At 43.9% G+C, this 13,302-nt stretch overlaps 1 protein-coding gene across 1 annotated transcript in view; it reads left to right on the top strand.

Annotated features, from left to right (window-relative positions):
* Positions 1 to 13,238, top strand: part of IRAG2 (inositol 1,4,5-triphosphate receptor associated 2) — a 43,316-nt gene extending 30,078 nt beyond the window's left edge. Inside the window, exons 24-40 of the mRNA XM_057370572.1 lie at positions 478 to 559; positions 4,119 to 4,165; positions 4,248 to 4,312; positions 4,408 to 4,524; positions 5,965 to 6,047; positions 6,172 to 6,244; positions 6,957 to 7,011; positions 7,097 to 7,124; positions 7,708 to 7,848; positions 8,214 to 8,348; positions 9,093 to 9,240; positions 10,100 to 10,143; positions 10,790 to 10,867; positions 10,976 to 11,040; positions 11,469 to 11,570; positions 11,708 to 11,812; positions 12,842 to 13,238. Coding sequence (XP_057226555.1) covers positions 478 to 559; positions 4,119 to 4,165; positions 4,248 to 4,312; positions 4,408 to 4,524; positions 5,965 to 6,047; positions 6,172 to 6,244; positions 6,957 to 7,011; positions 7,097 to 7,124; positions 7,708 to 7,848; positions 8,214 to 8,348; positions 9,093 to 9,240; positions 10,100 to 10,143; positions 10,790 to 10,867; positions 10,976 to 11,040; positions 11,469 to 11,570; positions 11,708 to 11,812; positions 12,842 to 13,085 — 1,612 coding nt within the window. The 3' untranslated portion in view covers positions 13,086 to 13,238. The remainder of the gene's footprint in view (positions 1 to 477; positions 560 to 4,118; positions 4,166 to 4,247; positions 4,313 to 4,407; positions 4,525 to 5,964; positions 6,048 to 6,171; positions 6,245 to 6,956; positions 7,012 to 7,096; positions 7,125 to 7,707; positions 7,849 to 8,213; positions 8,349 to 9,092; positions 9,241 to 10,099; positions 10,144 to 10,789; positions 10,868 to 10,975; positions 11,041 to 11,468; positions 11,571 to 11,707; positions 11,813 to 12,841) is intronic.
* Positions 13,239 to 13,302: the final 64 nt, after the last annotated feature.

Genomic DNA, 13,302 nt, shown 5'->3' with positions numbered 1-13,302 from the left:
AGAGGCAGTGGCTCTAACACATCACTAACCTACTCACTTTTTTTTTTTTTTTTCAGGGATTAGAGCAGGAATTCTTAGGTTTTTGCCTACCAAGCTGCCTCCTTAGATCTTTAAAATAGAGATTGAGCTGCTTGGATTATGAAAGCTGAATTGCAGTGAATATTTTAAAGGATAAGGATGTTCCTGAAGGTGCAGAAGCAGGCAGTCTGCAGCTAGAGACTCAGCAGCTCTTGAAGCTTTTGCCACTGGTTTTCTGTAGAATTGTGTAGTGTGGAGGAGGCTGGGAAAAGGACTGGTGGTGGTTCTTGCTGTTCGGGGGAGGAGGGGTTGATGCTGGTGATGAATTTGTCTTTCCCTGGGAGACCAGCTGACTGACTACACTGAGAGTGGGGACTTCAGTTGTTATGTGCTTAAGGAAAATGGGCACTCTGTCTGTCTGTTGTTTGGGCAATATGCAAATAAAGCCTGTGTTGCCAGGTGGAAAATATGCTCTGCTGATGACTACACTGATGCAGACCTTCCTGTTTCCATTACAATGATGGACTCTTCACTTGCTGAGGTGAGTGCTGGCTCTGATGCCCGAGGTGTGGTTTTGAACAGGCTCAAGCATTTAGTGSCTTACTCAGACCCAGGTCAGCTGTAAATCAGCACTGCTCCAAGGTGGATGGARCTGGTATAAGTCAGCAAGGTGCTGTGGGGGGTATTCCCTTCTATTTGGGCATGTTTCTGCAATACCTTGGTTGAAAATCTAAACATCTTGATGTTCACATGCAGCTGGGTCATGCTTGTGGCTGTGGAGTGCTTGAAATGTGGTTTCAAGGCTTGAGACTGTGCTGCTTCTGTGGTAACAGTTGGTTGTGCCAGGGAAGAACTGAGTGCTTTTGTTCTTTTTATCCACCTGCAAGAAGCCTCAGGATGCTTTAGCTGGGAGCACTGCCTTTGCACTTCTCCCATGGCCACCATGTAAAAGCTGAAAAATGCCATCTTTGCTGTGTGGAAGYTTCCCTTCAGCTGATGTACTCAGCTATCTGTGCCTTCACTGCTSTCCTGAATTCTGCATTTACAGCTTGAGCTGCAGTTTGCTCGTGGCGAGAGCTGCAGCTCAGCACACCGAGTTGTGCCTCARTCCTCACTACTGAAATGTAAACTTCAGCTCCATCACATAGGGCTTCCAAGGAGCTTTATAAACTMCAGTATTGGTGGGGTGATGGAAAAATATTGGTCACTGGTTTCTGTRAAGCTGGAAATAACCTTTGGGATTAAAGGGAAGCCAGCCTCTGAGTGACCCTGGCTGGTGTGTGGTACCTGTGAGAGTAGCGTGCTCTCGTTATAGTGGTAAATCAAAGCAGAAAGAGCAGTGAGGGAAGAAAGTGAGAGTGCTGGGGAATGTCTGTGGTTTCAGCATGCTGCTCACKCAGGGTAGAGCAGGTGAAGACCTCCCAGCTTGTGCTGCTGCTACTTAAGTGACCTTACAGAGGATCATCTTAAGGGTTCTTACTTAATCCAGTCCTTCTGGAAAGTCACAGCTGTGCAAAGGTGTTTGAAACACCTCTGTTTTGTTGCTCTGGAGATTTCCATAATTCCAGCTGGACTTAGAAATATAATTTTTCCTGTGTTACTACCTTTTAGTATAAGCTTTCCACATGAATGTTCYAAAGTGGGAAAATGAAAATGTTAAATCTTGCCCCAGAGAGAAGGCAAAGAGGCTGTGTCCAGAATCTTTTTAAAACTGGCATGCAGGAAAATTTGAACATTCTTGTAAAATAGAAAAAGTCTTCCTAGTTTTCTTTGGAGTTTTATGACTCTGCAGTTGCAGGTGTATTTGAGCAGATTGAGCATGTAACTAACTGAAATTATTTGTGTCACATCATTGTCACCATCCAAGTTTAGGGGCTACTTGGTAAAGGAGCACTTGTGAGAGCCAAGYGAGGCTTGGACTTTTCATACTTGTTTTGATTTGTAAATGTGGAAGTCATACCATAGTCTGAGAACCAAATGAGAGCTCTTCCAAAGGTTAATGATTGTTTGGGAGGAGTTGTACCAGACTGTGGCCAGAATCTGCGTGCTGTGATAGAGAACCCTTGGATAATTGTGCTAATCAGAGGGATGGAGGGGGTAAAAGGGATTAGGGATGTACTGCAGGACCTTCTTTGGTTGTTCTTCCTCATAAAAGGACTGTGCCATTCTCTAATGCCCTTTGCAAACAAATTTTACAGTGAGGGTGGTGAGGCCCTGGCACAGGTTGCCCAGAGAAGCTGTGACTGCCCAGTCTCTGAAAGTGTCCAAGGCCAGGTTGGATGGGGCTCTGAGCAACCTGGGATAGTGGAAGGTGTCCCTGCCCATGGCAGGGGGTGAAACTTTGATCTTTAAGGTCCTTTCCAGCCCAAACCATGGTATGATTCTATTTTATTAAGAAATGGACAATGTGGTATTTCTCTTTTTTTCTTTTTTTTTTTTTTTTTTTTTTTTTCCTTTAAGTGTAATCTGTGGGAGTGTACAGTCCTGATAGTCAGCTTGGAGTTTTTTAAAGCTGAATTGAGTGTTTTCCTTCACTGCAGACAGACACCACTGATCATGTTCCCACCTGGGCAGGGGCAGGTCATGTAGCAAAATGTATCATTTCAGTCAGTTCTTAGTGATGCAAGGGCTTTTCTGTTTTCTATTTGGGGGCTGTGTGTTAGTTTTTTAAAGCCCTTTAGGTTTTTTTTCTTTCCAACACGATGTTATTCTCSTCCCCCAATACTCCTGCTGACCCAATGGCCTGAACAAGGCAAATGCAGTGCTGCACTTCCTCAAGCTTATGAGAGAATTCAAATAATGAAAATAAAAATAGCCTGAATTTGCATTAGAGGAAGCATCCACCTGGCTGGGGCAGGGYTGTGCAAGTGCAGCCCAGCTCTGTCGGGGCAGGCAGTGGGGAGGAGGGAAAAGGCACTTCCYGAGGCTGGGAGCAGTGGGTCACTCTCAGGAGTGACCAGGAGCCTTGAACACCTCCTGTTCTAATTTTCTGGCCTTCCTATGTCCTCGGAGGACATTTGAGAGGGAAGGAAAGATRCAARAACRTAGGCAACCCCTGATACAGTTTTTYTGTTGYTTCTCCTCACACCCTACAGTACTGCTCTCGGGTGTGTGATGTTTAGGGAGCTGTCTGGCCTCATTCCCCCTCTGCTTGGGGAGACAATTGGGTTTGGGGATGTTTTTGTTTTCTATTCAGTTCTTTTCAATAGTGAGTGCAATTCATCACAAGTCATTACCAATTAAGCCTTTAAACCTCAGTTCTCTCCTGTATTTCGATCCATAAAGAGAGACCACCCTAACAACAGAATGAGTGAGCTGSAGCTTTCCAGGGTGAAATGAGGAAGAGGGATAGTGCACATGCAGCACCTCCCTCGATAATAAAAGCCTTAAGAGGATATTGGTTTTGTCTGTGATGTGATAAGACTCCGGTCCAGAACCGCACAGYGGCAGCTAAAGGAACAGGAGCAAAACTTCCAGCCTTTAACTGCTCTTTTCCTTTTTTTGCACACCAAGGAGGAGGCCTAAGGCCCTCTGAAGGGGCAATTGATATTAATAATTTTGTGAAATTGGATCCCTTCAAAGGCAGTCACTAAATTGTACAACACAGMATGCAAATCTTCTGTTCTGAACCATCTGCTTGCTCATGCTGTGACTATTAACACTTTTATTTACCTAATGAGTCTCATCCCTACAGCCAAGTGCAACTCTGTGCACCTCACTGGTAGGGTTTGAGGTCCAGACCTTGAAAATGGATCCATCCTGATGCACAGAGCTAAGATAGAGCAGTGGTGGTTCAGCCACATGTATGTTGGTCACTKCAAATGTGTGTTAGGAGCAAACCACAAGTCAGGAACCAAAACACACCTCTAAGAATGACARTCCTGAGATGAGATAAGACTCCTTCAGAGATGTGGGGATCCCTTCTAAAGGTGGTAACGTGCTAAGCTGCACCCTGTATGGATCAGTGGGTGAATCTGTGCACTTGCCATCTAGTACTTCACAGCTGAAATAATYTAAATTATGGGGAAATTAAAGTCCTGACATGAGAGTTTTATACTGGCAGTTATCACTCTGRTGCTAACTCTTCTCTCTCTGTGAAGGTCGACTGTGGGGAGTCAACACTATCAGCCRCTCTGATCCCATCCAGGTCAGGCCTTGTGCAAGATTTAAAAGCCTTTATCAAGAYTGTAGCATGTGGATGAGTATCTGAAACAGTTTTGTTTTGGCAGTGATCACTTAACGCCAGCCCAAGAAGCTCTTGCATCCTCAGGGGAAAGCACAGCACCCCTCCCGGGTGAGTCCTTARTTTGGGGCACTGACAGTCACGGATGTACGAATCTGTGTTTACTGAGCAATAAAAGCTGTGTTTTTTGCTGTCTGACATTGTAGGCTGCCTTGTAATGGAGGAAAGATCACCCAAGGACTTACAGGAGAGAGAGGAACATGTGCCAACTTCTGCAGCAACGGAGACAAACAGTGACAAGGACCCAGCTGCTCCTGTGCCAGGTACMGTGGCTGCTGCATGGCCCTGCCACTCACCCACTGAGAAAATGGTTCSCTTCCAGCACATCTTTGAAGTGAGGAAGCTGAGCAAGAGCAACTGCTTGAGAATTTCTATTTTAGCAAGTATTTTCACCTGCCAGTGCTGTGGAGCCTCCCTGAAGCTGAGTATGGATAAGGCTTTTTACCTACCTGACCACAGCACTGCAGGCAGGGAGCAGGAAACAGCTTGGTGAGATCTTGAGGCTTGCTCAGCTGGCAAAACATGGAGTGGGCACAGAATCCCAGACAATGCTGAGAGGAGAAAGAAATAATGTTTTAATGGGTTTAAAAAGTTATTTACTTCAACAGTGCCACTAAACACTTCCCTCTCTTTCAAGACTGTTGCACAAGAAGCTGGGATGGCTCAAGAGGAGAGATGAGGGTAAAGGCCGTTTGTGTGTGGTTCTGTCTCTTGCTAGAACCATAAACACCCACCAGATTCCTGCCAGATCTGATGGTGCTTCTTCCACTGAAAAAACATAAAACCAAACCAAAACTGGACTGTGTGTACACACTGTATTTAAGCTATTTTTTCGCAAAACTGATGTGAATAACCAGCACAGAATACCTGTGCATTCTTGTTTGTAATTTTTTTAAAATCTTTACTTAAATATAAGAGTATAGTTTCTTGTTTGGTTTTGTTGCTTTCCTTCCTGAAATCTAATTCAGTCCCCTCATTTRGAAGTATTTTCTTTCTACTAATTTCCCTCTACTGTTAATTTTCATATGTGGTTCAGGTGCTTTTGGTGAAGAGGAAGCAGATAAGCAGAACAGGTCAAAAAGACTCTCAATAGCTTGCAAGTCTGAGAATCTAGCTGCCTAAAGTACATTTCTGAAAAGAAATATTTCTAGTTTTATAGCTGATCAATCTCTCCTTGCAGGCTTCAAACCTGAAGCTGGAGTTATGGTTGGTTTTYGTTTTCTTTTTTGTTTTTTCCTGTGCTATTTCTTGGCTCATACCCGTGTGAGACTACATAAACAGAGGGGAAATCCAAATATTCTAGATGTTCTTAAAGGTATAAATATTAATTATAAACTGGCTATTTAAACAGCAAACAAAACAATAACAAAAAATCTTCCATGCTGGTAGCAAAATAACAAAATCTATTTATATAAGGCAATATTTCTTTAACTCTTGCAACTTCAACTACAGGAAGTATATTATATTTTCAGCTGTAGACATATAACACTTCTTATGGGGATTTTTTTCCAATCATAATTATCACAATTCTTCCTATATRTCTTTACAATGTTCCTTGCTGCTGCCTCTTTTTCCTTAGTGCTCCCTTCTGGTATTTGGTGCAGTTTTTTGGCTCTGTTGGCCCATGGTTAAAACAGTGGGTGTAGAAMGCTTGGTGAGGTTTTTTAGCTGTTACATTTGGATTTGGGAATGWTTCTCTGCAGGACCAAATCAGAACAAGAAAGAATTCTGCTCTGTGATGGAGGAACACAAGTCTGCRTTTCAAAATGTTTTGAAGAAAGACCCGGTAAGAATCCTGGTGATGGTGAAAAGCCAAAGTGGGTTGGATGAGCAGTGACAAAGGAGGGGACAGGCCCCTCCAGGGGTGGTGTGGCTGCTCTCTTGCTGTAACTGCTCTGTTGTGCCTTTAGGAGGTAGACCTGGAAAAGAAAAATGATAAAGAGTGGAGTGAGGAAGCACCAGCTGTGGTTCCCAGTTGGAAAGGTAAGAGGGTTTTGTTGGACTGGAGTACAAGCTGGGCCCAGAGCTGGGCAGAATGGTGTAGAGAGCTCYCTGTCCCATGCCAAATGTGACCATGGCTTTTGTTTTAAGGCTTAGTAGCTGCAATTGGAGATCAGAACAGACAGAGATCAGAGGAGGACATGGGTTGTCATGCAGAATCTCCTGCTCTGATTTCTGCAGATACTCATCTAACCAGCCCCACATTCCTCTAGACAGGAGGGAAATTCTTAGCTGTAAAGGAGTTGGGGTATTTGAAACAGTTCTGGCACCCCTGCTCTCCCCAGAGATTTGTAAAATCTCTCTCTGTGCTATACATGATATTGAGGAGCRGAATGTTTTTCCTCAGATATCTCCACTGGTCTGATCACCTCCCCTTTTGCCTCTGGAGTTCACTAAAAGCTGGTGAGGTAGTAACATAACACCTTGAAGCCAAAACCTGCAATTAACTATTTCTGTGCTAATAAGATGCCAGTTGAAGTCACCTCAACAACTGACTTTTGGGGCTTTGTACAAGTGGCGGTGCTGTGGTGTCTCACAATCAGTGGAACCAGAGGCACATGAGCTRTTTTTAGTACTAGAGCTTAGCACTAGAAATCTTGAACTGTGGCTTCTGTTGAAGTCTGAAAGAGTCATAGGCTGGTTTGGGGAGGCTGTTYTTCACTTTCTTCTGAAAACTTTTTTTTGTTCTCGTCAGGGAGTTCACCCTCTGCAGGTGGCATTAAAGGAGATAAAACCAAGCAAAATGAGYCGTAAGTATTTTGATTTTCAGTGATCACCTGCTGGTATGAATTTAAAGCCACAGTCTGTTCCATGATTGTTTTTCTTCTCCTACAGTGACTCTCCAAATGAGAAGGAGGTGGAGGTATGTCTCAACTGTTTGTATCCTGAAGTATCTCAGACAACAGAGATCTTGCAGATAAATTAATATCTCCTCCTATGGAAAAGAATGATCCTGCTTAAACAGCTTAGTTGTATTTTTTCTGTCTGTTAACTTCTAAAATCTCTCTTTCCAAGTATAATGGAAATTTTTGCAAGAGATGAGGTGGGAAAAGGTGGAGGTCTGTAAAACTGAACAAAGACTTGTCACTACTGTAACATTTGTTTGCAAGCTTAAAGGAGCATAGTTGTGACCTCCTCCCAGGCAGAATGTGCTGATTTAAGACACTTTTGTCAAAAGGCACAGATGGCACAGTGTTCAGCCAGGATGTCACCTCTTCTGTCTGCAGAACATTTCCCCCATCACTACAGATGGGAAGACCTGCTCTAAGGAAATGGGTCATGTTCACTTACTCTTCTATATCTCTCCTAAAGCTGGGGGTTAGAGATATAAGAGAGATATACTTTGTTCATGGGGTTAGTGCCCCAAAAGTCATGCCAGTGTCCCAATCTGCTTAAACTTCTGTATCACATGGTTTACTCTGAAATCTTTTCCTCTCCCACAACAGGCTGAATTTCTGAGGTTGTCTTTAGGTTTTAAGTGTGACTTGTTTACCTTGGACAAGAGAGTGAGGCTCGAAGAGAGGTCCCGAGACTTGGCTGAAGAAAATTTGAAAAAGGAGATTGAAAATGCTGTGAAGATGTTAGAGGTCAGTGTTGGCCAGGGTTGGCAGGGTGGATGGGATGTAGAGGTGTGGGCATGTCTCTTTAAAGGGGGTGTGTGAATGTGGCACAGGATGAGCAAATCTGAATGAAGATTTTGAGTAAAGCAGTTGAAATATGAGAGATTATGAGGGGTAACCTTGATCCAAGTGCATTTTCCTGTTGCACGAACATTTGCCCCCTGTTTCCACTGATTTTATGCTCCAATCTCTGCCCACTGGAGTTCTCTATCCAAATTACACCAATTGAGGATGTTGATGTGGCCCTGAACACAACTCCTCAGTGTCATCAGCTCAAGCCTTCCTTCTCTATTAATAATTCACACCACTTTTCTTAMCAATGTGTCTCTTAGGCATTAGCTCCTTTGTGTGAAGAAGATAACCAAGCACAGGAGATCATTAAGAAGCTGCAGAAAAGTCTGCAGTTCCTCAGTCAATATGCAGCCCGAGTCGCCAGCAGAGCAGAGATGTTGGGAGCTATTAATCAGGTAACACTTTCCATCTAAAAATACTTTAGTTAAAGTCTTCTAGGTACAAAGGGATAGCCACATCTGTTTGCTGGGATTTGGGRATCTGGTGTAGGCTGGCCAGTACAGCTTAGTCCTGGCTATTTCTTTTCTCTCAGKGTTGTTATGAGCAGTCCCAGACACTGAGAGCAGCTATGCTGTGCTAGAAATGTGCAAAAATCTACAACAGAATTAAGGCTGTGGTTGAAAAAAAACTAAACAAAGTTCTTAGCAGGAGTAGGATGTACACMGCAGCAAGCTCAAGAAAGCAGTGTGGTAACAACAGCCTTGATGCTGCAAAGGTGTTTCCTCTGGGAACCAGAAAGGGCAGCTAATAAATGAAATCTATGAAAAATTACAAAGCCCCACTCAAATGTTAGGTGTAGTTATGTAAAATACCCTAGAGCAACATAAAGCATGACTTGGCACTATCAGCAGATGTGTGGTGGCAGCTGAGACTGTAGATCAGAGAAGATGATGATGATGAGTTGTAAGGGCTTGGAAAAGTGAAAACTGTTTGGTTTTTTTTATTCTACAAGTGKGGTGCCTGGAGAAATGGAAACTGTGTATGTGTTGGGACATGGGTTGCAGTGAAGCTTTGAAAGGGAGGACAGAATTGAGAGGGTTTTGTGCCATGGTGACACCAAAGGAGAGCAGATGATTGATGAGGAAATCTCCACACATGAGGCAGTTGCTCAGAGCTGCTGCTTTTCCCTGCTCCCTCAGGAGAGCCGGGTGAGCAAGGCAGTGGAGGTGATGATCCAGCACGTGGAAAACCTGAAGCGCATGTACGCCAAAGAGCACGCCGAGCTCGAGGAGCTCAAACAGCTCCTGCTCCAGAACGAGCGCTCCTTCAGCTCCCTTGGAGACAGAGGTAACCAGGAAAAGCCTYTTTCCCCTTTCTAGCACCACCAGCACCCTTTTAGGTGCAGAACAGTCATAGAATCCCTCAGCTTTTTAGCTGGTAGGATTATAGAGTTGTTTTATCCCCTCTCCTAAAAATGGGAAGAAATAGCATTTTATTAGCAGTATTAAAAGCAGCTCTCTGAAATTCAACTTGTACTTAAACTGTCATGGATTGGGGAGTGTGTGGGACCATTGCAAGTACACAGGACTGTTCTGGCTTTCAGGAAAGTGCATGGCATGTGTTRGTGATAATCTTATTCCTTGTGAGCAGTAAATTTGGGTGCTGGTTCACACTGAAGTGTAGCTATTCTAGGTAGCTGAGCTGTGGCTGCTCTCTATAGAGGCACCCTGCCCTTTCCTAAATGGCAATTACAGACCCCTTCAGTGAAGGGGACCTGTTTCCCTCTCTGAGCACCAGGTGTGCAGCCACTGCTGTGCACTTGTGGCTTTGCCAGAGAAGTATTCAATTCTTCTGAAAAATAGGATGTGTCTTTTAAAAACCAAAAGGGAAGTCTGACACACCAGAAAATCCTTGCAGGAGCCTTTTGAATCACAGGCCTSACTGTGGAAGACATACCTGTAACAGGACACTGCCTTTGATGACAGTGACAGAAATTGATTCTTGCAGAGGATGGGTAATGTGTGAATATCATKAACTTATTTAATGAAGTAGAAAGCTTTTTCCGGATATCTAATTTCTGCTTTCTGAGAGTTCTCTTTGCTTAAACACTCCAGTAAGTCAGACCTTAAGCTTCAAATTAAACTCACTGCATTCTTGCAAGAAACAAACTCCTCCTGTAGGGCTGTAATGTTTGATCTTTTCACAGATGAATCTACAAATAAGAAGCTACCAAGTCCTTTTAACTTTAAGGTAATGGCCCTCACATGCAATTTCCTTTTGTTTTTTTTTTTTTTTTCTTAAAGTGTGTGTGTGGTTTTGCTTTGTCATGTGCTGGTGCTCTGCTTCATGTTTGACTTGGTGCTTTTCTGTCACAAATATGGGTTGATGTCATCAAACTTGTGGATCTAATTTGCAGTCACCCCACCAACCTTCTAAGTTGTGCCCCTTAGAAGATGAAGCACTCACAGAAGCTGAAATGGTTGGGCTTTCACTCACTGGCCATGAAATAATTGTTCATATGTGACTCTCTTGGTGTTAAAGGAAGGTTTAGCACAGAAATATGAGAAAAATAGATGGGAGCAGTTCAAACTGAGTGTAGGGAATTCCTGTGAGCAAGATTAGGGGCATTTAGATACATTCAGTTCTGGTATTTTGCTGGAAGCTGTGCAGCCAGCYTCACTCAGGTGGGCAGAAAACATTTACTGTGAAAAGATGTTGCTTTCAAATTGTGATTTGATCTGTGCTTGAGATTGGATTCTTTGTGTGTCACTTCAAGTTAAGTATCAACATCTATTTTCCTCATAGAGTTTGTGTAAAAGCAGATGGTATTTTGTGTGCCYAGTGGGTAATGCAGTTGTGCCTTGCTAAGAGCCAGTAATGCCTCTTATTTGTATAGCCCTCGTCAGCCCTGCGGAGAGTTAGCATTGCAACAGTGCCCAGGAGCGCTGGGAATGCAGGGATTGGGTTGCCACTGGTAAGTAGGGGCTTCTGGAGGAATGCTGWGGTGCTTCAGCTCCTCAAAACTGGCTGGGATGTAGGATCATAATGCCAGTGCATTCAATGGGACAAATTTCTCCTCCAGGCCCAGTTCCACGACCCTGATGGAGACGAACGGAGTGACAGATTCAGCAGGAGATCGAGCAGTTGGTAAAGTTACTTGGGCATGTCTTTACATAGGGGGAAATACTTTTCAACTCTGACTGTAGCTGATGGAGCATCTTGAGGTATAATGTTTAGGCTGTACCTTTTGCATTATCTTTATCTGCTATAATAGGTAAATGAGCCTCATGAGCTCTCCTTTTTTCATTTATTAGGCATTGAGAGCTTTTAAAAAAATCCCTCAACTTTCTTGCTTTAGAACTGAAATGTGAAATCTAAGTACCTACTGCTGATGTAGTTTTGTTTGGTTTCATTTGGGTTTCTTTCAATAATGCTAATTTCAAGCAACGAATTTGGAAGATATTTATTTGTCTGAGGTCAATGAAATGAGTAGGCTGCTGCTAAATTTCTGATTTCCTGTTCTGTATCTACTGGGGAAATTCAGACAAACTTAATACATGTTTAACACATGGCAGGGGCAGGCTAGGAGTGAAGCAGAATGAGAAGCGTCCTTCGCTGCAGAGGTTCCTCAGCACCTATTCCTGGGCRGAGTATGAAGAGGAGCATTTTGAAACCAAGTAAGTTCAACAGAACCTCTTCCCAGGTGTGTGTTGGTTTACTTTTAATGAGCTTTTAATTCACCACCTGGTCAGGGCTATAAAGTCAAGGCGCTGTGAATTTGGCCAACTTTGGAACTGTTGATTCTTACTGACAGAAACGAGCAGTCGGAATCGCCTGCAGAAGTACAGGAACAACCAGCCAGGAAGGARAGTGTCTCTGAAAAAGGCAAATATCCAACCAAATGGACCCTGGAGTCAGTGTAAGTTTTCTCACAAGCTCCTGAGTTAAAGACCTGTTTGGGAGGTGCAGGGGGAAGAGGGAGCAAGACTGGAGCTGAGGTTGGATTAGTAATGTTGTGAATGAGGAATCACTGTGCCAGGGCCTTGMCTATCCAGGAATTCATTCCTAATCCTAAATGGTGAGGGAAAGGAGCCTCATGCTATGATCTGACCTCTTTTGGGTACTTGGGAAGAGCTGTTGCAGCTCAGCTGCTYGGTCATGCTAATGTGTAATCCTGTAAAAATGATTGAGGATTGTTCTGGCAAAACTCAGCAGCAGCTTTGGCTGCTGAGACAAAAGTGGTTATCCAGACTATCCCAGCTCCTGCCTCTGAATCTATCCAGTGAGTGAGAGTGCTGCCCTACACCTTGGAAGCTCCTGACTTGCAGGAAAGGAGGCCTGTTATCAGTTTATTCCATATGAACTTAAATGTTTAACCTCACCTGGGAGCACTCCTGGTTGTGGGGGAGCTGTGCCAGTGTGAGAAACTGAGAAACAGCAAAACAACTTTTTCTATTTTTTTCATAAAGAATGGAGGTACCCAGTGTCATGAGAGGTCTGGGATTGGATAGTCAGGAAGGCTAAGACTTCTCCATAAACTCAAGGAAGCCACCCAAAGTCCTAGACTCAAACAATAAGCCTCAAATTTAGCTCTAAACAGTAAGACAGAAGGCCAGGACTTTCAGTGCTTTCTACAAGCAAGATTTCTTGATGATCTTGCAAGGCAGGTATTGTGACTGCTCTTCAGAAGCAGTTTGAGGTATGGGGAGCACGGGTGGACCGGTGAGCTGCATCAGCTTATCAAGAACTTGCTGTTTTGGCTGCATTTTAAACCCAGAACAGAAGCTCTCACTGCACAGCTCCCAATACTGTAGCAACCTGTCACTTTTGATTAAAATCCCAATGTCTGTGGGATCTGGTTTGCTTTAAGGCTTTTTGGGGTGAGGTGGGAAGAGTTGCATGTTTTGAAGAARCACTGAAGGGCTCTGTTCCTTCCTGTTCTGCCCAGGTACAATTTGATGTCAGCGTGGGCATCCCACTTCAAGGATTCCTTTTCCAATGCCAACAAAACCCTCTGGGTGTCCGTGTCCATCCTGGTCCTGCTGGCTGCTCTCACGAGCTTCCTCACGGGGCTGTCCCTGCAAAGACCAGCAGATGCAGCCCCTGTAGGCACTGGGGACTCCTGGACATCCTTACAGCAGCTGCTGTGGCCCTACACAGGACTGCAACACAATGGCCCTCCCCCGGTATAACCAAGGCTCTGCCTGCTGCAGTTGCACTGCCAAGCTCGCTGGAGGACAGGAGGTGAAGCTGAGCTTTATTTAAGGTTACACATTTGGATTTGTTTTGTTGGGTTGTGGGTATTTTTTTGGGGGGGAGATGAATTTTTTTCTTTAAAGCATGACTTGAAAATATATATATTTTTTCCCATTCTGATAGAAGTMATCTTTAAAAGTAGCTAAAAGGGTC

Source organism: Malurus melanocephalus, unplaced genomic scaffold, assembly GCF_030028575.1.
Source record: "Malurus melanocephalus ecotype Western Australia unplaced genomic scaffold, MMel_1.1 scaffold_128, whole genome shotgun sequence".
In the NCBI taxonomy this organism is placed as follows: Eukaryota; Metazoa; Chordata; class Aves; order Passeriformes; family Maluridae; genus Malurus; species Malurus melanocephalus.
The sequence above is the reverse complement of the archived record's forward strand: the minus strand, read 5'-3'. Positions and strand labels throughout refer to the sequence as shown.